This window comes from Scyliorhinus canicula, chromosome 10 (assembly GCF_902713615.1).
Source record: "Scyliorhinus canicula chromosome 10, sScyCan1.1, whole genome shotgun sequence".
Taxonomy (NCBI): domain Eukaryota; kingdom Metazoa; phylum Chordata; class Chondrichthyes; order Carcharhiniformes; family Scyliorhinidae; genus Scyliorhinus; species Scyliorhinus canicula.
The window spans coordinates 112,633,063-112,658,600 of record NC_052155.1 but is presented as its reverse complement, the minus strand read 5'-3'; the positions used below and the strand labels follow the sequence as shown (position 1 = coordinate 112,658,600).

At 45.2% G+C, this 25,538-nt stretch overlaps 1 protein-coding gene across 2 annotated transcripts in view; it reads right to left on the bottom strand.

Annotated features, from left to right (window-relative positions):
- Positions 1-18,911, bottom strand: part of xkr9 (XK, Kell blood group complex subunit-related family, member 9) — a 29,231-nt gene extending 10,320 nt beyond the window's left edge. The window contains exon 1 of one of the 2 annotated variants that reach the window (XM_038809590.1): positions 18,362-18,911. In XM_038809590.1, the coding sequence (XP_038665518.1) occupies positions 18,362-18,678 (317 nt within the window). In that variant the 5' untranslated portion in view covers positions 18,679-18,911. Of the gene's footprint in view, positions 1-8,539; positions 8,559-18,361 lie in introns of those variants that run through there. The other variant, XM_038809591.1, reaches the window with a different exon arrangement.
- Between the last annotated feature and the right edge of the window lie 6,627 nt (positions 18,912-25,538).

The following is a 25,538-nucleotide window of genomic DNA, read 5'->3' as shown; positions in this document are numbered from 1 at the left end:
TGTCCTGGTCAAACCTAGACATCCAGTCACTCTAGCCAGTGAAAAAGTCAACCTAGTTATCCAATCAAAAATCCTTGTAACCACAAACACCTTGATCACTTTCCCCCTTAAAGTTTTCAAACAAAGAATGGTCCTGCTTCTCTCCATAGCTGTAACCCTTCAGCCCTCATAACATTCTACTGTATTAATGTCACTTAAGTAAAAAGTAAAGTCACTAATCCCAGATGGCCATAGGCTGCTTTCCCTTTTGAGGGGGAGAGCTGACTGGTGGTGATTTAACTCGAGGGTCACCACAGCTCAGGCGAGGGGCAAGGTTCAGAAGGTAGGGCCTTCAGTTAAGTATGTAGTAAATAACAGCGCCCCAACCAAGTTTCCTGAGGATCAGTATTCACCACATGTTCACAACTTCATTTTAACCCCACTCTTTGTTTTCTCGCCTCCAACCATCTCTTTCTTCTTAATTCAATTCAATGCATCTTTTCCATGAGTCCCTGATGTGATACCTTATTTTTGAAAATTTATGTAAATCACGGTGCTTTTAAATTTTGTGTTCCATTATTTCTTCAAAACATTTCATAAGTTTGGTCAAGCATGAATATGCAAGGAGACAACTGACAGGTCACTCAAGGATTCACCATTTATGATAAATAAATCATTTGGAAGAGGGACAGAAACAAGGCAGTCATAATTTGTTGATGATGCCAACTGGGAAGTGGCAGGTGGCCGTAAATAACAGAGAACTAAGGCTTGACAAATTAAGAAGTTGGGCTTCCAAGCGTAAGTTTTTTTTAATGTGGATAAATGCAGAGATAAGACTGCAAAAAGGGAATAAGCAATGAGAACATAAAGTGAATGTTGTGGGCTGAATTGCCATTGACCCATAAGTGTGTTGGCACAGGACCCCTGCCAATGCAAGTCAATATTAATAATAACATCCCTCCCTTAGTTAAACAATTAGTTTTTCTAATTCATTCAAGGACAGCATTTATTGTCCATCCCTCGTTACCCTTGAGAAGGTGCTGGTATGCTGCCTTCTTGGATTGCCTTCTAGTGCACATATACTAACAGTGCTGTTAGGAAGGCAGTTCCAGGTTTTTGACCCAGCAACAATGAAAGAATGGTGAGATAGTTGAAAGGGAATTTGCAGGTAGTGGTGTTCCTGTGCATCTGCTGCTCTTGTCCTTGCTAGTAGTAGAGGTCGCAGATTTGGAAGGTGCAATCAAAGATCGCTGCAGTGTATCTTGTAGGTGGTACACATTGCTGATAATGTTTGTCACTGGTGGAAGGAGTGAATGTTGAAGACGGTGAATGGGATGTCAATCAAGTGGTTTGCTTTGTCCTCCATAGTGCAGACTTTCTGGTGTGCCTTTGGAGCTGCACTCAACCAGATAAGTGGAGAATATTCCAACACACTCCTGACGTGTGCCTTGTAGATGGTGGACAGACTTTGGGGAGTCAGCAGGTTAGTTACTCTTTGCAAAATTCCTAGCAAACGAGACTATCACAACCATTAAATTTCACTGAAAGCGTCAAGTGGCCTAGTTTTGTGCTGCAATTTCTACTTGATGAACCCAAGTAGGCTACCATACTACAATTGGAACTTCCTGGTTTTTAGAAAGATACAACCAAGGACAACAAAATTGAAACCTTTCATGAGACACCGATGAACAGTGGTTCCAGAAATGTGAAATATATATTATTATAATACAGGAAAGCTCAGGAGACATAGAAAAAATTCTAAGAAGTGTAGATAAATTGAGTTTTGATAACACATTTATCACACTGACAAACAATGTTAAGAAGAACATGGTTCAAAGTTAGAGGAAAGAAGGTGAGCATAGAGATTAAATTTAATTGCTTTGCATAAGGGGTGGTGAATATTAGATAAAGACTGCCAGGGAAGGCATGTGAGCCAAATGGTAACTGTATATTCAAGAGGTAACTGGCTAGATAGATGGCACACAGTGAGAAGTGGGAGAGATAAAACATTGTTTTAGTAATCCTGAATTTCAGAATCAAATAGACCACATCGTGCTCCTCTAGACCTACACACTCCTGGGTTCCTAACCAACTTACAGTGATGCAACTCCCTGTTCTTACCTGACGGTTTCGAATGAACATTTGAGTTGAGTCATGACACAATTAAGTAAATCAATACTGAAATGCATCGTAGCTATTTGCTCCACCCTGGAGCAGAGGAACAATTGGTAACACCCATTGCCAATACTCTAGTGAATCAACTCATAAAACTTCATTCAATATTGAAAGAATTCTTTAAACTAATTCAACATTGTCATCTAGACAAATCAGACCACCTTCAATTTACTGGTTACTCATGCTCGAACAAACCTGTCACCAACAGTATGATGGTAATACCTTGCTTCAAATAGGTTTAACAAAGACCACGAACAATAGTACAATAGGTAAACCTATCGTGGCAATGTTGCAGCTGCTGGAATAAAGGCCACACTAACCCCAAGGGTCCTGAAAACCCAAGTGGTAGCAGCAGGGAATAAGCAAGAAAGAAATTACAGAAATTTCCTGAGAATTGTTTTAAAAGTTTCTTTCAGGGCACTCTGAATTTGGTAAATTTTGCATTCTCTTGCAAAATTTATATGGTTGGGGTGATCACAGTGTAATGCAGCCTCACATTAAGAATTTGTGTGACCAAAGTGATATCAGAAAATGATTTGCATGTTGACAAGCTGTTCCCACTGCTTCAGGCACTAGTTTCCTAAACCCAACGAGACTCCCATCATAAATGTATATAGTGCACAAAATGAGCAGAGATCAAGTGAAACAATCTCCCATTTCCTCTCAACATCGAATAAAACTCAAAATATAGGATGCTGCTAGACAGAAAATATGGGCCAGGATTTCAAGTGTTGACACCGGCATAAACACCGGAGTGGTGTACGCTGGCATCAATGGGCCTCCTGGCTCAGCAATTCACCGGTTTTCAGGGGGTTAGCCCAGCGCCAGAAAGGCAGCCCTGCACGGCCGGCGCGGGTCCACGCATGCATGCGATGGCTTTCTCTGCGGCGGCGCATGCGCATGGTTGCCGTCTCCACGTCGGCGCGGAACAACATGTCGGGGACCTTACAGTGGGCCGCGCGGATGGACGTAGGCCCCCTCTAGATCTCGGCCACCCGCCGATCAGAAGCCCTCAATCGCGGGCCTGGACATCGTGGAGGCCCCCACGGAGTCAGATCTCCCCGCCCCACAACCAAGATGTCCACAGTGGCCGTGGGTCTGATCTCCCGCCGGGTGGTACCAGTTTGGAACCACGCCAGCAGGACTCGGCGGAACTTGGCAGGAGTTCGGCCGGTCACCCACGGAGAATCGCCGCGGGGGTCTATTTTAGCGCCGCCTCCAATTCTCCGGTCGCTGGAGAATTACAGCCCGGTGTCGGAGCGGCATGGCAGAAATTTCCCGCGCATCTGGCGATTCTCCGACCCGGCACGGGCTCGGAGAATCCTGCCCATGCTCTCTAGACTTGTGTATCCACAGAAAAAGAAAGAGTTACTGACAGCTTATAAAACCAAATTAATAAATAAGGCATTACTGATATCCTCACTTATTGTGTAAAAGTATTGGTTGTGTGCGTCTGATATCAAACAATTGATCAATCTTCATTTACAATTGATGTTCATCAACATAGAGTAGGATATTTTCTTAACCATGTTAACTGCTGTGAGATAAAATCTAATTTAACTTAATTTAAGAAATTTACATTTGATACAAATCTTGAACCTCCTGTATTTACTATTTTTGAGAGATTTAATTAGATTAAAATAATTAGGAATTAAATATTGACTGTATTTATCATTATTGTGTATATTGGGATCGCACCACCTTGCTCCTTCCACCCTGATCAAGTCAGTGGCAGAAAGGCCCATGAATGGCCTTCCCACCCTGCTGCTGATTGAGGCACTTAAGTGGGAAGTTAATACCTCATTAAGGGCCTCTACCTGTCACTGCTGACATGAACCCAACATATTGCCACACAAGGAGCATGACATGCAAGCCTGTGCAAATTGCTTGTGGTCTCCCAGGAAAGGTCCCTCATTCAAAGACAATACTGCCTGATCAAAGGACCTGATATAGGGGAGAGGGGGATGTCATGATATGAATACTGACTGGGATGTAAAGAGTTAACAAGTTAATGTTAATGCTTCTTACCACTAGAGGGAACCACAGAACAGTCATATAAATATCATGTGACTCCTGGGATTCTGGGAGAAGGTGTAAGAAGGAGTAAGGAGAAGCTTGGAGTGGTGTGAGTTAAGATACATCAGTAGTATAGAGTTTTGTAGCATAGATATTAGTCAATACCTTGTAATGCGTTTGAATCATAATTTGTGTAGTGTAAATAAACTAGCTTTGTTTGGTAACATAGCTTGATGTTCTTTGGCTACGCTACAACTTTAATCCATCCTGAGAAACTTAACAAAGAATATCACAGGGGGCAGATAGAGCCACTCCCTGCCCTTGATACTGGCCCCCTGCATCCCCTCTCCCCTACCCTCTAAAATTTCTTCTTGCCACTATTTACCTCTGGCCTGAGTCACCCTGCGATACTGGGCCTCTGGTGGGTGTCATTCCAGCATCAGCCACCACCTCCTCAGGGACATTCCTGAGCAAAATAATTGGCAGTCTCTGATTGGCCGGTAGCTCTTAGTGGGTGGGACTTCTCATTCCCAGGCTCCGACCCAATGCAAAGCCTGCCGATGACCTGTTACTTGCTTCATAATTCAGTGGCCTTCCCCAAAGGGGGCAACACATGCCTCTTGCCAACTCTCCAGCCAGCTGATAAGAACCCAACTATCACCACAAATTCCTGTGCAAAGACTTCCAAGAGCAAGGTGGCTTCAAAATATCAAACTGAAATTTAATTTTCCTTCAGAATTTCCCTATTTTGCTGCAACAAATTTAGGCATGCCCAAACTTATTAAGGCTACATCTTAAATTTAACATTACATACATACTTAAAGCTACATTTAAAAATTAGTGCTGACGCAGTTTTTCAGATGAGCATGGTAAATATGAACTGTAAGAATAACTGAATACATTTGGAAGTACTTTAATTTAGCTATTAAATTTTGTAATTGAAAGTTGCTAAATATGTATTTTCCTAAGGTGTATACAACGTAACAACTTGCCTTGCTACAGTGGTCTGGTCCTTGCATATAGAGAGAATTCTCAGAGTGCTCTGAAGCAGTCTTTCTCAAAGCTTTTTGGTGCATGACCATAACAAATGTATTAGTAGCCATGGACTACCCATCTAAGTGGCAAAACTACATTATATTCATAATATAAAAATGCTACATTTAAAATGTGTTTTAGTAATGTGTGGTGGTTCAAGGTTTCCAGTAGTAAACAAAAAGGAGTTTATTGGTGAAAGGCAAAGGCAGTGAGATAACAGGCACAGAACACTATGCACAAGTCTTTACTCTCCAGCTCCCTGGTCCACATTGCCTAGGGTCCTGATCTTAGGATTCCGTGCAAACTCCCCATTGGCCGGCTTTGCGCGCTCCTGTACAATTGGCCCCATGCCGGTTGTGGTGGTATGATTAGCATAGCTGCCTGCCATTGGTGCAGAACACCGGCTTATCATTGGCCCTGGTCGGTCATGTGCCTCTCGACCGGTTGGTTGAGACCAGTCATGTGACGGCTCCCCAGTACGCCCGGCGGTCGTCCATATACTGTAATCGACCGCAGGGCTAACATCTAGCTGATTAAAGCCATACTTTTGTACAACAACTCGTCTCGCGTTCAATTGATGGTACATCACCGGTCATGTGGTCAGTGAATCTTGCTCCCTTAAAGGGGCCACGCTGCCATGTGCCTCCCTTCTTAAGTCTCTTAATATATTTCCCATATCTATGAACAAAAGTCACAATTGTTAACCGGGATAACTGAGGAAAGAGAGTTCATCAAAAAGTCAATCAGTCTGGAGCTCTCTGGGTCCTCCCAGACCTCCACAGACACACCACAGGCTCAGCATTCCTTTGGGCGACCATGTGGTCCACAGATGATGCCATCTGAGGCAGGACCAATTCCATAAGGGGAGAACTAGACTCACCAACCTTGACAGATGCAGCTGGTTGAACAGAAGTGGGAGCCCCTTGGCTGGACCGAGTTACAGGAATATTCACGGTGCTCACTGGACTCGTCAATTCCATGAGGGTCACCACTCCTCGATTTCTCAGGTGGTTGACATATTTCCTGACAGTGTGACAGGATGGCCCCAATAAATGAAAGAATGAAAATCGCTTATTGTCACGAGTAGGCTTCAAATGAAGTTACTGTGAAAAGATAAGGCAATGAAGCGCATGTGACGAGTAAGGGTTTGGCAGGATCGTAGTGGGTCAGTAACCTGACAGATGATAACTGCCACTTCACCTGCAGAAAAGCTGTTCCTGCAGCTTCCCCCATGCCCATGCTTGATTGTTCTTCAAAAGGAGATGTAAGTGTGCCAACACGGTCGCAAGATTTGGGATGAACTGACTGCAATAATTAACAAGTCCTAAAAATGAACAAAGTGCTGAACAATCCATCGGGGTGGGCCTGCTGAATGGCACGCAGCTTGTCCACAACGCCGTATAAGCCTTTGCAGTCCACTCAGTAACTGAGGTAGACCACCTCCCAAGTATTTAAGATACATTTTGCCCACTGCAAGCAGACACCAGACTCAAAGAAAAGTTTCAGCACGGCCTCAAGGTTCTCTTCTTTGGTCACTCCCGTGACCAGCACGTCATCGAAATAAACTGCCACGCATGGCAACCCCCTCAGGATGTTTTACATTACTCGTTAAAATATAGTGCAGACAGAGGACTAATGCACCAAAATGCCGGGAGTACTCGTATAGGCCCCTGTGAGTATTTATTGTAACATATTTCCAGGAGGCCGCGTCCAACTCAAGATGTAAAGATGTATGGATTATGTCAAGCTTAGTGAACGATCATCTACCCGCCAGCTTCACAAAAGGATCTTCAATGCGGGGAATGGAATAGCAATCTAACCTTGGAGATGTATTCACGGTGAGCTTATAGTCCCCGCATAGCCGGACTGTCTTGTCAGGTTTTAACACCAGCACTGCCCAATGTGCAAAACAAACAGACCTGATAATACCCAGATTCTGAGTTCAGTTTCTACTTTTTCCAACAGTGCACATAGAACATAGAACAGTACAGCACAGAACAGGCCCTTTGGCCCTCAATGTTGTGCCGAGCAATGATCACCCTACTCAAACCCACGTATCCACCCTATACCCGTAACCCAACAACCCCCCCCCTAACCTTACTTTTTAGGACACTACGGGCAATTTAGCATGGCCAATCCACCTAACCCACACATCTGCACGTCCTCCCCGTGTGTGCGTGGGTTTCCTCCGGGTGCTCCGGTTTCCTCCCACAGTCCAAAGATGTGCGGGTTAGGTGGATTGGCCATGCTAAATTGCCCGTAGTGTAAGGTTAATGGGGGGATTGTTGGGTTACAGGTATACGGGTTACGTGGGTTTAAGTAGGGTGATCATTGCTCGGCACAACATCGAGGGCCGAAGGGCCTGTTCTGTGCTGTACTGTTCTATGTTCTATCTTTGGACTGTTTGAGGAAACCGGAGCACCCGGAGGAAACCCACGCACACACGGGAAGGATGTGCAGACTCCGCACAGACAGTGACCCAGCCGGGAATCGAACCTGGGACCCTGGAGCTGTGAAGTATTTATGCTAACCACCATGCTACCGTGCTGCCCTAGAAAACATGCCCAGAAATACAGAGGTTGGGCTCCCGAGTTGACATGAATGCAAGCTATAGCCCCTTTTATCTTCCCCAGGCTGGGTTGAAATCCTTCGGGGCCCCTTGCCAAAACTTCGCTTAGGCCCCTGAATCCCACCTGGAGGATGCGCTGCCAATTTAGCTGTAAATGGCTCAACCAACCACAGCCCAACAAACTGGGATCTTGTTCCCTGACCACAATAAGTGGGAGACATGCTGATTGGTGACCATAAACCACCAAAGTCATGGTGGTACCTGCAATGTCCATTGGCTCACCAGTGATCTTGTTCGCGACAAAGAAGAAACTGAGCCGTTCGATGTACTGACTCCTTGACACAACCCCTTGGGTCTGGTTTACCCAATGATGGACACTTTCATTCACAGTTTGAATCATTCTGACCATTGATGGAACTTCTCTGTTTCCCCAATTGTTCCTCCCTCTCTTCCCACCCCCCTCGATTCACAACATCTGTCGGCTGCAATCAAATTTATTTTCCTCGTCGCCTATGTGGTTGCACTGATACACTGAAGGCTTCCAGTAGTAAAAAGAGGTTTATTGATCAAACGCAGATAGATAATAGGCACAGAACACTATATAACAGGTCTTTATGGTTCAGCTCTCTGATCCACACTGCCCCACGCAAACTCCCATTGGCTGGGGTTTGCGCGCTCCTGTGCGATTGGCCCCAAACCGGTCATGTGCTCACGTGATTGGCTAAAGGGGCCACGCTATTATATAATGTTTTTACAATAACTTACACATCTGTGAGATGTTCCAATATTCTTCCAAAGCTGCACAGATACACAGCCTTGTAGCTTTCTGTAATCTATCAGACAGGGAATAATAATAATCGTTATTAGTGTCACAAGTAGGCTTACATTAACATGGCAATGAAGTTATTCTGAAAATCCCCTAGTCGCCACACTACGGTGCCTGTTCGGCTACACCGAGGGAGAATTTAGAATGTCCAATTCATCTAACAGCACGTCTTTCGGGACTTGTGGGAGGAAACCAGAGCACCTGGTGGAAACCCACGCAGACACAGGGAGAACGTGCAGACTCCGCACAGTCATTGACCCAAGCCGAGAATCGAACCTGGGTCCTTGGTGCTGTGAAGCAACAATGCTAACCACTGTGCTACCGTGCTGCCCATATAACAAACAGACCATGCACAACCAATGTTCCCTTTAAGATGTAAACATGCGTGGTTGAATGCGCGTCTTAAAGGGACCACACAGTGCAATAAACAGCACATAGCAAAGAGAAATTAATGAGAACATTGCCTGCTTCTCATTACTGAGTCTGTCCATCTATGCTCCCCTCCTGAGTGAGACAGACAGCCCATTCTTCGCTGCACCTGTGACAGTCACACACACTGCTCCCTCCTCCTGGCTCATGTTTCACATTACTTCGTACACCTCCCGGAAAGTCTCGACAGACTCCCAAGGGTCTCCAAACCACAGTTAAGAATCGTCACTTGAAAGGGTAGTGGGAAAATAATGGACAGCAACCAAGAGGAGAAAAGAAAGAAGTTAAGTTAAATAGAAGGATCTTAAGGGAGTGTTTTCAAGGCAAGTAAAGGTGTCTAAGTGGAGGTGCTGGGAAAGAAAGCTCCAATAAACAAAAGGCATAGTGGAAGAAGAAATAGAGAGAGTGGTAAAGAAGGAATGGTGATTGTGTGCAAGGCTGTTGGGCTGGTAGAGTTTGCTGCAGTAGGGCATGGTGAAGCCATGAATAGTTTGAAGACAAGGATAAGTATCTTAACAATCACATGATTGGAGCTCAGTGAAACTTGATAATAATGGCATCAGTGCAGATAACAGAGTAGTTGAGATATTTGGATGAGTTGTATATTGTGGTAAAACTACGAGCAAATTTATAATGGATACAACCATATGGAATATTAATAAACACTTTATATTCTAACATGCCTATTTTGAAATATGATCTCCTCAGCTCACTTATTAGCATGTTGTAACAAGGTTAACTTATTACTCACTATGGTTTAAAATTAGCTTCCAAGTGAGTTCACCAATCATTTATTAATACAACTGATCTCAATAATTTATTCCATACACAGCTAGTCAGTTTAGCATCCTCATAGGTAATGTAAGAAATTAATATTATGCCTACTGTATAGTTGACACATCTAGGGACGACACGTTGGCAAAGTTAAGAGGCACTGCTGCCTCACAGCTCTAGGTATTCGGGTACAATTCCGGCCTCAGGTGACTGTCTGTCCTGTGTGGCGTTTGCAAGTTCTCCCGTGTCTGTGTGGGTTTCCTCTGGGTGCTCCGGTTTCCTTCCACAGTCCACGATGTGGGGGTTAGGTGGATTGGTCATGCTAAATTACCCCTTACTACCCAAAGGGTTGGGTAGGGTTATGGGGATGGGGTGGAAGCATGGGCTTGGGTAGGGTGCTCTTTCCAAGGGCCAGGGCAGACTCGATGGGTCGAATGGCCTCCTTCTGCACCGTAAATTCTAGGATTCTATCTGTATAAGCTCAAAACAGGTAAAGGAATAGGTTAGTGCTGATGATTCCATTTCCATTTTCAAAAAAAGCGAGTGGAATGATGATGACAGAAGCACTAAAGAAGCACTTAACCCGAAAGAGGGTCCATGGACAGATGAGGCCTGGCGTGAGAGTAACTATTGGATACTTAGCTATACTAGGCTTTTCATTTATCCTTGCCTGATTAAGATGCTTGCTGAATTCTGTGAGCACATTAGTGAGTGGATGTAGAACAAAAGTTACTTGAGTGAACAGCAACATGGTCCAACTGCTTTGTAAGGAATAAGAGCAGCTGAACTTAAATGGCCATTATGAACAACTTGATAACAAGTCTTAGGAACAACCTTTCTCATAAATAACTAATAACAGAATATATATACAGACATAAGAACATAAGAACTAGGAGCAGGAGTAGGCCATCTGGCCCTTCGAGCCTGCTCCGTCATTCAATGAGATCATGGCTGATCTTTTGTGGACTCAGCTCCACTTTCTGGCCCGAACACCATAACCCTTTATTCATCATGAACTATCTATCTTTATCTTGAAAACATTTAATGAAGGAGCCTCAACTGCTTCACTGGGCAGGGAATTGCATAGATTCACAATCCTCGAGGTGAAGAGGTTCCTCCTAAGCTCAGTCCTAAATCTACTTCCCCTTATTTTGAGGCTATGCCCCCTAGTTCTGCTTTCACTCGCCAGTGGACACAACCTCCCCGCATCTATTCTATCTATTTCCTTCATAATTTTATATGTTTCTATAAGATCCCCCCCCAGCATCCTTCTAAATTCCAATGTCTACTCAACCTCTCCTCGTAATCCAACCCCCTCAACTCTGGAATTAACCTAGTGAATCTCCTCTGCACACCCTCCAGTGCCAGTACGTTCTTTCTCAGGTAAGGAGACCAAAACTGAACACAATACTCCGGTGTGGCCTCACTAACGCCTTATACAGTTGCAGCATAACCTCCCTAGTCTTAAACTTCATCCCTCTATCAATGAATCCATTCGCCTTCTTAATCACCTGTTGCACCTTTAAACCAACTTTTTGCGACTCATGCACCAGCACACCCAGCTCTCTGCACAGTAGCATGTTTTAATATTTAAATAATAATCCCTTTCGCTGTTATTCCTACCAAAATGGAGAAACTCACATTTGTCAATATTGTATTCCATCTGCCAGACCCTAGCCCATTCACTTAAACAATCCTTACCCCTCTGCAGATTTCCAGTATATTCTGCACTTTTTGCTTTACCACTCATCTTAGTGTTGTCTGCAAACTTGGACACATGCACTTGGTCCCCAACTCCAAATCATCTATGTAAATTGTGAACAATTGTGGGCCCAACACTGATCCCTGACGGACACCACTAGCTACTGTTTGCCAACCAGAGAAACACCCATTAATCCCCACTCTTTGCTTTATATTAATTAACCAATCCTCTATCGATACTGCTACTTTACCCTTAACAGCATGCATCATTATCTTTTGCAGCAACCTGTTGTGTGGCACCTTGTCAAAAGCTTTCTGGAAATCCAGATATATACCACATCCATTGGCTCCCCATTGTCTACCGTAATGGTCATGTCCTCAAAAAATTCCATTAAATTAGTTAGGCATGATCTGCCCTTTATGAACCCATGCTGCGTCTGCCCAATGGGATAATTTCCATCCAGATGCCTCGCTATTTCTTCCTTGATGATAGATTCCAGCATCTTCCCCACTACTGAAGTTAACTCACTAGCCTATAATAACCCGCTTTCTGCCTACCTACTTTTTAAAACAGTGGTGTCATGTTTGCTAATTTCCAATTCGCCGGGACCACTCCAGAGTCTAGTGAATTTTGGTAAATTTTACTGGGGATGAAATGTTGCTGGGTGGTGAAACTGGTCAGGGAGAACTGCTTGAGATGTTTCGGTCCCAGACCAGACCCCAAAAATTTTGTTACGATCCCTGATGTTGCACTCAAATTTGTTACGATCCCAGTTAAAACCCCCCAAATTTTGTTACAATCCAATTAGGGGCCAGTAACCTTTTTTGTAAAAGTCAACAAAATTTGAAATCCCAGTTATTTACTAGGAGAATGTAGCCACAAGTTTCCACAGTTTTCAACAAACAGAAGAAATTTTACTTAACAAAAATCAACAAAACAGTCAATGCTTTATCTTATACTCTGACTTACAGAATTAATATGAGGTAAACATGAATCAAACTGTTGTCGTGCACACCCAAACTGCACATTAAATGGCAGTCACAAACGACAGGTTCATCAAATTTCTCAGCAACCTACCCAGATGTCAGTGAGTTGCAAGCATTCTTTAAAACTCTTCCTCCTGAGAGATTTCAGCTCTTCTCACTCTAGCCTCTGATTTACCTCAAAAACTGCTCCAACTCATACTGCCTCAACAATTTCCCGCTTCCCTCGCACAATTCCAGCTCTCTCGCGAACAATTGTGGCTTACAGTCTGTGCATTTCTCTAGCTGCCAGCTTCACAGACCAATCAATGAATCACTGGCACAATTCCAGCAAAGCTCCCAGCACTCATGAAGGGTATGAGAGATTTAGAAGTGTTGTGGCACCAAGCAAAAAATGGAAGAAGGAAAAAACGAGCTGATTGTGCCTGCCAACCATCCTGCCTGATCTGGCCCGATACTCACTACTTGTCATAGTCATATATTTTTGCTGTATAGCTATTGTATTTCATCCCATCTCAAACACTGGCTAAACAACGCTGGCGACACATACATAAGCACACATTTAGAGGCCGAGCTCCAAACTATTGTTGATGCATTAACAATGGCGTATGAAAGAATGGGCCTTAGGCTAAACATCCAGAGAGCAAGGGTCTTCTACTAGCTTTCTCCCTCTGCGCAGTACACCCACTTAACATCCATTGGGCAATATTGATCATTTCTCATACCTTGGGAGCCTCCTCTCAGTGAGGGCAGACATTGATGATAAGAGTTAACATTGCTTCCAGTATGACAACACAGTTTCAGTCATCTGTGGAAAAGATCAATCTCATGATCTACAGGGTTGTAGTGCTACCTGCTCTACTGTTTGTGTCAGAGACATGGACAACATACAGCAGATACATTAAATCCCTGAAGAGATAACACCAATGATACCTTAGCAAAATCCTCCAAATTCAATGACAGGATTGGCACTCCAATATCAGTGTCCCTCTCAGGTCAACATCCCAATATCAAAGCACTGGTTATGGGTAATTGCTTACATTGGATGGGCACATTGTCCACATGCCTGACACAAGATTCACAAAACAAGCTGTCTACTCTCAGCTTCATCATGGAAAGTGATTACCAAGTGGGCAGAGGAAATATTTCAGGGACATCCTCAAAGCTTCCCTGAAAAAAAAGCAACATTCCATTGGTATGTTGTAATCTCTTGCATGAGACCATCCAAATTGGAGAAGAACTATTGGTAAAGGCGCCAATCGTTTCAAACATCTCTACACACCCAGGTGGAGGACAGATGCAAACAGTGGAAGGAGCATACCAAAATCCGAGCACACCACCAAACCGCCTCAACAAACACTACCCGCCCCATCTGTGGCAGTGTGTGTTGAGCCAGCTTTGGATTGTTTAGTTACCTCAGGAACTACAACCCTGGAGTGGAAAACAGTTATCCTCGGTCCTGAGGAACTGCCTAAGAAGAAGAATGTTCAAGTCCCCTTGAGATAAACCAGCATTCCATTAGCCTTTAAATGACAATGTAATGGGATTAGAATAGATAGGTGCTTGATGACCAGCGCAGACACAATTGACCAAAAGGCCTCTTGCTGTGCTGTAAAACCTTATGCCTATGAGATGGGGGATCCATGATTATTAATCTATTTTCAAAGAGATTGTTCAACCAAAACCTTTGAGGACCACGGGTCCAGCAACAAGAAAAACAAAAGGGAATATATATAATACATATATATATTACCACTGTGCATATTGATAAAGGCATATCTCTGTGGTGTAATTTGGGCCTTGTTGCCGTTCTTTGATTCTGTTGTGACTATGTTTGCAAAATCTGACCAGATTCCTCAGACCATCACCTAAATTAGGGAATGATCTCATCAAAGAAGAGAAAAGTAGATGTTGAATGCTGAATATTCAACAAAGAATGGCCTTATACATATTTAATATTAAAATAGCTGTTCTTAACACAATTGATATTACGTGAACGGTCTTCAATTTAAGTGACTGTCCAGCCTATACTACTGCCCAACCCTGGCCTATACTGTAACTGTGATGACTTATTCCTTCAACAAGCTGCTGTAAAATTTCCCTCCAACAATTGCATCATTAGATCACATCAGCTTCAAGCAATCCTAAATGCCAATGCAAATAGTGAATATTAATGCAATGACATCCACATTTTGGCGACATTTACAATACGTCACATTAGTACAACATGATTTTGTTTAATTAAATCTTAAAATAGATTATAAATCAATACCTGATTGATATTGTGCGGGCAGCACGGTAGCATTGTGGATAGCACAATTGCTTCACAGCTCCAGGGTCCCAGGTTCAATTCCGGCTTGGGTCACTGTCTGTGTGGAGTCTGCACATCCTCCTGATCGTGTGCGTGGGTTTACTCCAGGTGCTGCGGTTTCCTCCCACAGTCCAAAAATGTGCAGGTTAGGTGGATTGGCCATGATAAATTGCCCTTAGTGTCCAAAATTGCCCTTAGTGTTGGGTGGGGTTATGGGGATATGGTGGAGGTGTTGACCTTGGGTAGGGTGCTCTTTCCAAGAGCCGGTGCAGACTCGATGGGCCGAATGGCCTCCGTCGGCCTGTAAATTCTATGATAATCTATGAAAATTGAGCCAGAATGAAATTGGCTAGAGAGGGAATAATCCACTGGATTACTGGATAAAAGCCCCAAGTCGCCACATTCCGGCGCCTGTTCGGGGAGGCCGGTACGGGAATTGAACCTGCGCTGCCGGCCTTGTTCTGCATTACAAGCCAGCTGTTTATCCCACTGTGCTCTCATTCACTTATGAGGTCCAATTTCAATGACATGAGGTCTGAGTGTGAGATATTTGCCAAAAGCAATGCCCATATCATTAACTCTTTACTGCCTGGATTGCCTTCCACAGACATGTTCACTGCTTCAGATGCCACACAGTCAATACAGACTCAAATGTTGCTGAATATTACAAAACAATGTTCCATGTTCAGAGAAAAGCCCAATAATAATAATAATCCTTGTTGTCACAGGGAGGCTTACATTAACACTTCAATTAAGTTACTGTGAAAAGCTCCTAATTGCCACATTTCGGCACCTGATTGGGTAATTCAAGAGAATGTCCTTTATCCAGAGAGTGGTTAAAATGTGGAACTTACTCTCACAAGAATAGCTGAGACAAATAATAATAATCTTGATTAGTGTCACAAGTAGGCTAACATTAACACTGCAATTAAGTTACTTTGAATAACAGAGACACGTTACAGACAAGTCCAGATAAAGAAACAAAGGAGAAATAAAGAGAGGAAGGAATATGTTGATGGGGTGAGATGAAGGATGGGAGGAGGGTGAGTGAACAAGCACCAGCATAGAGCCAAAGGGCAAAACTACCATTTTTTTGTGTGGTAAATAATTTGAATTGCATCATTATTTATAAATATTATCAGAATGTAAAGTGTAAAAAGAGTAACTTGTAAAGAGGTTGGAACTGTTGTAGTCAGTCCACTAGAAACCATGGACTGAATTTTATCAGCTGGGATGGAAGGTGAGAGGCAGGCAAAATGGATTAGGAAGGTCCAACACCTTCACACTGCCATGCCGCTCTGCTAGCAGGAGGTAAGGTAGCAGACAAGCCACCCGCTGGGAGCCCGATTGAGCCACATAAGTGGCCAGTTAAGAGTTGTTTTCCTACACGTTGTGAGCCGCCCATCCAATGAAATCGGACGGCCTCTCAACAGGAGCTGGATGGAGGGAGGGGTAGTTGTGGCTTCTTCCTATGCACTCTTTGGACTAATGAGGGCCCCCTGAGACATTGGCCATCTCGCAAACACTGCACCAACTATCCACAGACGTCTCCCCCCCCCCCCCCCCCCCCCTCCGATCATCAGGGCCTGCCTGCCAGGCTCCAGCTCCCCTCACATCACTTCCAGCTGCCATTGATGTGCCCTCATCCTGTCGGTACAGCCCCAGCCAGTGGTGAAGCTGTTGAGCTACCAAACCTCTGATTGGGCCTGCAGCCCTTGGGAGTGGGCCATCATCCTTAATATCATGCCATGATAGTATCCTACAAAATACAGCCCTGTGTTGAGGCATCCGCTGAAGCAGTGTTGCCTCTACTTTTGGTCAAGGCAGAGGAACTTCTGGAACATCAGAAAACCTCTGATTCAGGAGATTTTCTGCAAAAACAGTGACACATTTATAATTAATTGGATTAAAGTTTTTATATACAACAAACGTGGAGCCATAGATAGAGAGAAGTTGCATTCTACTCCTGAAGAAAATAACTGACCCGAGAAAAAAACTGGTTAGAAAATTTTAAATTTACAAAAAATGTACAATTGGCCGTAGCCCAGATACATTGCTCCAGGTTGCACTGAAACCAAGCTGATCCCATTTGATTCTCTAATTAAATAATCCCACATTGACAGCATCTATGTACTCCTGTAGGTAGTAATGGGCGACACGGTAGCACAGTGGTTAGCACTGTTGCTTCACAGCACCAGGGTCCCAGATTCGATTCCCGGCTTGGGTCACTGTCTGTGCGGAGTCTGCACATTCTCCCCGTGTCTGCGTGGGTTTCCCCCGGGTGCTCCGGTTTCCTCCCACAAGTCCCAAAAGGCGTGCTGTTAGGTAATTTGGACATTCTGAATTATCCCTCCGTGTACCTGAACAGGCGCCGGAATGTGGCGATTAGGGGCTTTTCGCAGTAACTTCATTGCAGTGTTAATGTAAGCCTACTTGTGACAATAAAGATTATTATATTAGTATAGGTTCTGGACATTTGCACTAGTTACATGAATACATTTGCATGAAATTTTTGTCACGTTGCATGAGTCATGTTGCCCAAAAGTAAGAGGTGACCCTACTTTGGACAGGATGACCAAGGGTCACATTTGCCAGCACCAGCCAATTGTAGCTGCCACCAGGACCTCCATCCTTGACCCCAAGAGCTGTCTGCCCAATTAAAGGACCTGGGGACCTGCAGCTCAGCACCCTCAGGAGGGCTGGCCATTGGTAGGGTTGCACCTATAGGATAAGGGTGCATCAAGGGCCGTGCAGCCTCTAAATTAGGTAAGTGAGATCTGGGAACACCACAGCCAGTAAGGCAGGCATCAATGAGGGGGCAAGGGGCAAGGTGAGGGCAAGCACCAGTGTTTCCACACAGCAGCCACTGCCACCGGAGGCCATTCCAGGAACTAAAGAGAGATCAAAAAGAAAGGTCCCAATCTCCTGAGCCTTCTGAGAAGCCAACAGGGTTTACTTGGCGGTCTCCCGAAATGGCAGTGGGCCCTCCCGATGAGATCAAAGTTCCCACAGAGATGGGAAATGGCCCTTATTTGGTCACATAAGGGTGGGGGTCAATCTGCCAGCTTTCCTGCTGATGGCATAAAAGACATGGGGGCATAATCAGGCATGCCATCCTGTGCCATTGGCCATTTTGACAGCTTTTCTGCCTCCCAAAGGACGTGCAAGGTATTTAGAATTTAAAAAAAAATGTAATAATGCAGAAGGAGGCCATTCAGCCCATCGAGTCTGCACTGGCCCTTGGAAAGCGCACCCTACTTAAGCCCATGTCTCCACCCTATCCCCGGAAACCAATAACCCCACCTAACCTTTTGGACACTAAGGGGCAATTTAACATGGCCAATCCAGCTAACCTGCACATCTTTGGACTGTGGGAAGCACCCGGAGGAAACCCATGCAGACACGGGGAGAACGTGCAAACTCTATATCGACAGTCACCCAAGGTCGGAATTGAATCCAGGACCCTGGAATTGTGAGACACAGTTACCCTGGAGCTGAGACACAGCGCTAACTACTGTGCCACCATGCCACCCATGGATGGAAGGGAACTGAAGGTACCTACCTTAGTGGCATCCCCATCTGAAAGATATGCATCACACAGAGACCAGCACCTTTGCAGCCTTGGTTGTGGGGACAGTCCATTTCTGAATTATCCTGCTGTCTTTCCTCGTCATCTTTATACCAAGACCAGCTAAAACTCTGAAGTATCGTCGCGGAAACCAGTGTCACCGTCACAACTAGCGCACACCAAATAAAATGTCCTTCGGAAAAATACAATGCAGCGACCCAGACGTCGGTCGTAACGTCTACCAGGTACAATACGAATCCAGCTAGGGTCAATAGAAAATCGAATTTGGTGAACTCTCTCGGGCGTGTCATTGTGAGCTGCAATCCTTCTCGCAGTCAAACCATAGTGACTTGTTGAACTGCTGTTAAAGTCCCAACTTGAGTGAGGGTGACTTTTTCTTTCACTTTTCAATGTAGCCAGGGAACGTCACTCGAATTAGTCCAATGTTAAATGCATGTTGTCATCTGGGTGAAAACCTGTCAGTCATCATATGATTGCGAGGAGAAATTGGCTGTCCAGTAATGCAAATGACTGCACAGCAGGGGAGCGAAGTCCCTCTCAGAAGCGCCTGAGGGAGCGGCCAGAGGCCAACTATCCGTCTCCTCCCCCTTCCGTCCAATAAGATTGACATGTAGTCAGATTGCACATTGCTCAATCCCAGACTTTTCATTCATGTGCTGTCGGTCTTCTGACCATCTCATGATGTCGTTTCGTCGACGATGCAATGTGGCTGTAACTTGAAAAAGTCAACCAACAATTCCAAAAATGAAATGCGATCGCTACCTCAATTCGCGCTCTGTCCATTTCCTGAAAACAAGAAGGAATTTCATTTTCGTTTTCAGTGCCTGTGGCAGCAATCCGGCAGAACAATTCCCGCCTGATTTTCCCGATGTGGCGATGCCGGCCCTGGACAGGGGTGGGCACAGTAAGAAGTCTCTCAACATGAAAGCAATGTTGTGAAAGTCAGACGATTCTGTAGTAAGCGGGAGGTCCGCTCTGCCAGGCTGGCATGCGAAAGGCTGTGCAACTTAAACGGTGCCCAGAGCCCAACTAATATTCCTCCAATTGTATTGCAGGAAAGCATGTAAGTACATGAGAATCTAAAGGAGAAATCCAGCTGTTGATGGCACATAACTGTAATGCATTTCTAATGGATCCTAAGGCATGATTTGGGGCAGCACGGTAGCATGGTGGTTAGCATAAATGCTTCACAGCTCCAGGGTCCCAGGTTCGGTTCCCGGCTGGGTCACTGTCTGTGCGGAGTCTGCACGTCCTCCCCGTGTGTGCGTGGGTTTCCTCCGGGTGCTCCGGTTTCCTCCCACAGTCCAAAGATGTGCGGGTTAGGTGGATTGGCCATGCTAAATTGCCTGTAGTGTCCTTAAAAGTAAGGTTAAGGGGGGGTTGTTGGGTTACGGGTATAGGGTGGATACGTGGGATTGAGTAGGGTGATCATTGCTCGGCACAACATCGAGGGCCGAAGGGCCTGTTCTGTGCTGTACTGTTCTATGTTCTATGATGCTCCCTGAAATTTTTTAGTATTTATATTTTCATTTTAACAAATAATGCAACAAAACCACAGTATATCAATCTGGGTGCTCGGCCTAGTCCAGTCCACTCTGAGACAAAGGTGTCAATACCCCAAGGCACCCAGCACACACCCGGACCCACCACTCGGGCCAGTCTGCACGTCACCAACTCCACCCAGGGTAGCGTACCAGCTCACCAACACCAGAACAGCACCCAGATGAAGAGGGAGGAATGCCCAGATAGACCCAAGAACATTAGACACAGACTAGCTCTGTATGCCATTGCAATGTGAAATGAAAATCGCTTATTGTCACGAGTAGACTTCAATGAAGTTACTGTGAAAAGCCCCTAGTCGCCACATTCCGGCGCCTGTTCGGGGAGGCTGTTACGGGAATCGAACCGTGCTGCTGGCCTGCTTGGTCTGCTTTCAAAGCCAGCGATTTAGCCCAGTGTGCTAAAGTTTGCAAGAAGATTAATTGGGGATAGAGCAGAACTGCCTTAACAGAGCCAAAACACTGCCTCCCCATGGAAGACCCAACCACAACAAGAAGGACACTCCGGAATCCACAATATAAGATCACTTGGAAAAAACCACCTAACTCCCCCATCATGCCTGCTCCAACGGAGGAAGGGCTCCGACAAAGAAGAGGCATCGAACATAGGCTGTCACTTCAACAAATCAAACAGGGATAAACCAACCACATCCAGGCATGAGTCATCATTCATTTCCCCCTACCCCAATAGCCGTAAAAAAGCAAACCACAAAAATGAATCAAAAGGAACTCTGTCCTCTCTCCAGGGTACATGATCTGCACAGGCCGTTCGAAGGAGACAAGTACGGATTCTCAAAATTCAAAGCTACAGCAAAAATAAATGCAATTTGAAAACCGGATACAATTAGCTCTAACTGGGGGCTATCGACTAATCTAATCCCACTAGCCACCACACCAACCATCCACCCATCAGCCCGCCATGGCTCCACTCATCTCTATAAAAGATATGCAAGGTGCCTAAAATGCAATCCCTTCTCATGGATGCAACGATTACAGCACACAAAAAAATGCGCAAACCACATATCAGTTTACCAATCCAATATGGTTTTTGTTAAAACAGAGTAACAAACAACCCCGCCCTCTTGCACAAGCATCGTACACCCTTGTTAGGAGAAAAAACAATAATATTAAATCAACAGCATAATCACAAAGGAATAAAGTCCAGAATTATTGATGAACTGACAAGTGATGGGTTGACAAGTGGCAAGTTACATTCGTACTACACAAGTGCCAGGTAATGACCATCTCCTACAGGAGAGAATCTAACCATCGCCCCTTGACATTCAATGGCATTACTGTCGCTGAATCTCCCACATTCAACATTCCGGGCGTTACCATTGAGCAGAAACTGAATTGGACTAGCCACATGAATACTGTGGCTACCAGAGCAGGTCAGAGACTAGGAATCGTATGGCGAGTAACCCACCTCCTGACCCCAAAGCCTGTCCCCCATTGACAAGTCACAAGTCAGGAGTGTAATGGAACACACTTGCCTGGATGAGTGCAGCTCCAACACCACTCAAGAAGCTCGACATCATCCAGGTCAAAGCAGCCCGCTTGATTGCTCCCCTTCCACAAACATTCAAACCCTCCAGTGACAGCCATGTGTACCATCTACAAGATGCAGTAACTCACCAAGGTTGATTTAGACAGCACCTTCCAAACCCACGACTGCTACCGTGTTAAAGGGCAAGAGCGGAAGATACCTGGGAACCCCACCACATGGGCATCCAATAAGAAGATAATTATGAAAAATGCACCAGGATAAAATAAAGGATTAAAAAATGAGTGGAGCCAGAGCTCCGAAAACATGGCAGCTTCCGTGCTCACATCATATGACCCCCCCTCCAAAAAAAATTAGATTTTTACTATTAAAGGATACATTCTGATTTATTTCAAATAATAATTATAATCATTAGTAGTGTCACAAGTAGGCTTACAGTAACATTGCAGTGAAGTTACTGTGAAAGTCCCCTAGTCGCCACGTTAATACACTGAGGGAGAATTCAGAATTCCAATTAACAAGCACATCTTTCGGGACTTGTGAGAGGAAATGTGAGCACCTGGAGGAAATCCACACAGGCACAGGAAGAACGTGCGGACTCCGCACAGTGATCCAAGCCAACAATTGAACTTGGGACCCTGGAGCTGTGAAGCAACAGTGCTAACCACTGTGTTACTGTTCCTGACGCTGGCCAATGGAGTTTCCTTCCCATTGTCAACGCCTCAAGCCATCTGGAAACACGTGGGCGCGCTACCGTGCGTACTGCCGGTGGAGAATTCTGCTGAATGTGCTGGATCTCATACCTAACACCTTTGTTACCACCCATACCCCTTCAGTGACATCCATTGCTTTTATCATTGACCTTCATTCATTCTCTACAACCCTTTGTTGAACACACTCTTTTACCTTAAGAGAGAGAGATCTTTACTGCTCTTTTCCAGCAGTGTTTTCAGGTGACTGTCATGTTTCATTTTCCTCCTTCAGTGTGTTTGGCTGAACAAGATTTTAAACTCCTGTCTGTATATTCCCACAATGGAATTTGATTAGTATGTCTTGCAGTCATTGTTGCAGACCAACTAGACTCAATTTTTAAAATCTTTTCCTCTCCAAACCTTTTGATACATTTCAATATAAAAATCAACACAAAATTGGGATGCTTTGTCCTGCACAAGGGGTTTTGAATATCTGATGCATAGATGGCTGGTTAACAGTTCCCATTGTCTTGATGGAATGACAGTTCATTAAAGTCCGGCATTCTGCATTTTTAATGACATTCTTTCAAGAGAGTCCCTATTGAAGTGGACTTTGATGAGCCCAGGTGTAAAATTCTCTGCAGTAGAGTCACAGTGCAATTCTTCATTTATATAAATTTAGAGTATCCAATTATTTTTTTCCAAGTAAGGGGCAATTTAGCGTGGCAAAGCCACCTAACCTGCACATATTTGGGTTGTGGGGGTTACGCCTATGCAGACACAGGGAGAATGTGCAAACTCCACACAGACAGTGACTCAGGGCCGGAATCGAACCCGGATCCTCAGTGTCACATGCAGCAGTGCTAACTACTGCGCCACCGTGCCCCCTAACCACAGTGCAATTCATGTGGAAACGTTTCAAAGTTCATATCCATCTCTGCCAGTTTATACTGACTCATTCCTGTCCATATCCATCTCTTCCAGTTCCCACAGGTCACTCCAGCCAAAGCCCAAGGCCAGGGAACAGCCGCGGGTCATCATTGCGAAACTGCACTGGTACCAAAACCTGGAATAGATCCTAAACTGGGCAGGATGCACAAGGTCCTGTAAACAGGAAGGGCACTCTATCCGGGTGTGCCAGGACATTGGGGCAGACCTGGCCAAGTGCCGGGTGGAATTTAATACAGCCAAGGCGGCCCTCTATATAAGAACAATGTGTGGTTCGGTTTGCTGTGCCCCACCAAGCTCTGGGTGACGTTCCAGGACAGGGAGTACTATTTCACTGCACCAGGTGCAGACTGGGCGAAGATGGAGGAGCGTGTCTGCATAGGCATGTCCCTCCGAGCCCTAGTCACAACCACACTCCCATCTCCCCAACCGAGCACTCGAGAAGCCCAGTGGTAGTAGCCATGCTCCAGACATGGTACCAGACGAGTTAACACTTCAGCCAAACCAAAATGTCCACCACGGCTCCCATCTGCAACAAACACAGGTTTACTCCCGCTATAATGGACTCAACCCTCACAAATTGGAGACAGAATGAGGGGACACTAATGGTTAGGGACATGTACGCAGATGACAGAGTTACGACCCTGGTGGAACCCACGGAGTGGTTCCAATTGCCAAAAGAAAACGAGCTAAGACACATACAGGTCAAAGACATGCTCTGTAAGGAAACAACGACGTACTCGCAGATACCCCTAGGATATTAGTTAGTCAAAGAACTGCTGGACGAGGACAACCGAGGGAAGGGAAACTGGGGACCTGTACGAGTGGCTGCTGGAGATGGTGTGCTCCTCCCTGGACGAGACCTACGAAAAATGGCAGGAGGAACTAGGCATAGAAATAGGGGATGGACCATGGATTGAAGCTCAGCACGAGGCTAACTCCACCTCCAATTGCGCAGGGCTCAGCCTAACGCAGCTAACTTTAAAAAAAATACTGACAAACTCCTGGTGCACAGAGCGCACCTGAACAGAACTCAAATGAGTGGGCGCTTTCCGGAAGCAGTGGACAAGTGTGAACGGTGCCAGTGAGGCCTGGCCAACCACATCCACATGTTCTGGGCCTGCCCCAGACTTGCCAGGTACTAAATGTTGTGTTCTGTGACCTTGCCATTATAATGATGCACACAGAACTACTGATGACTTAACTAGAATGATGATTTATCGATTTGACATGTGAAAAAGATCACAACCAGAATATTATACAGACTGAGCTATGAGGTGAGTTGCGTTAACTCGCCTGAAACTATGCTTATGTGCGACTGTCCTGCTGTACACCTTACTGCCGAAAGTCGGATGTTACATGCCTGACGCCACCCACTGGTTGGAGGTCGCGTTGCTAACTGTTTACAATATTACTGACAGGCATGTCACCACACTGAATGGCCTTTTTTTGAGGACATGTCCAGGGTTGTGGGGGTAACGGTGGAGCCATGCCCCAAAGTGGTGTTCTTCAGATTCTCAGAAGAGTCAGAACCTCTCATGGGCAGAAGGGGCCGAAGCCCTAGCCTTTGCTTTCCGGATAACCGCCGGAGAATTTTGCTCGGCTGACGATCGGCAATGCCACCCAAGGCTGTCCGGCCTGGCGAAGTTTCTCAAACCGGAGAAAATAAAAGTTGTCTTCCGGGGGTAAGAAGAGGATGTCCACAGGACGTGGAAGCCATTCACCAACCTGTTCCAAAATCTGTTTGTAGCCAGCAGAGTAAGAGGGAGGAGGGGGAAGAAACATGCAATTCATGCAAAAGAGAGGAGGAAGGGGGCGGGTGGAGGGAGAACACACCATAAAAACGAGAGGGATAATGGACTAAAACTGTAGACAGACATCTGTAAATACACACCCAGGCCAAACTAGCAACGGCAACAAATGTATGCTGATCAAAAGAAAGACATGGCCACAGCAGGAAGGAAAGCAATTGTATGTAAATATGTGTCCAGACATCTGCCTGTGTTTTTATTTCCTAATATTTCCTGCTCGTTTTTGCTATGTTTTATTTTTTGCTGGTTGGCGCAGTTATGTGAAGTGTAACATATAACATATGAGTTGTGAAATAGAAAATGTGATAACGCAATAAAAACACTTTCTTTAAAAATACTGACAAATTAATGTCTTTATCCAGCTCTGCCAGTTCATACTGACAAACTCCTGTCCACTCCTGACCATATCCAGCTCTGCCAGTTCACACTGACTCACTCCTGTCCCTATCCAGCTCCTCCAGTTCACACTGACTCACTCCTGTCCATATCCAGCTCTGCCAGTTCACACTGACTCACTCCTGTCCATATCCAGCGCTGCCAGTTCACACTGACTCCCTCCTGTCCATATCCAGCTCAGCCAATTCACAGTGACTCACTCCTGTCCATATCCAGCTCTGCCAGTTCACACTGACTCAC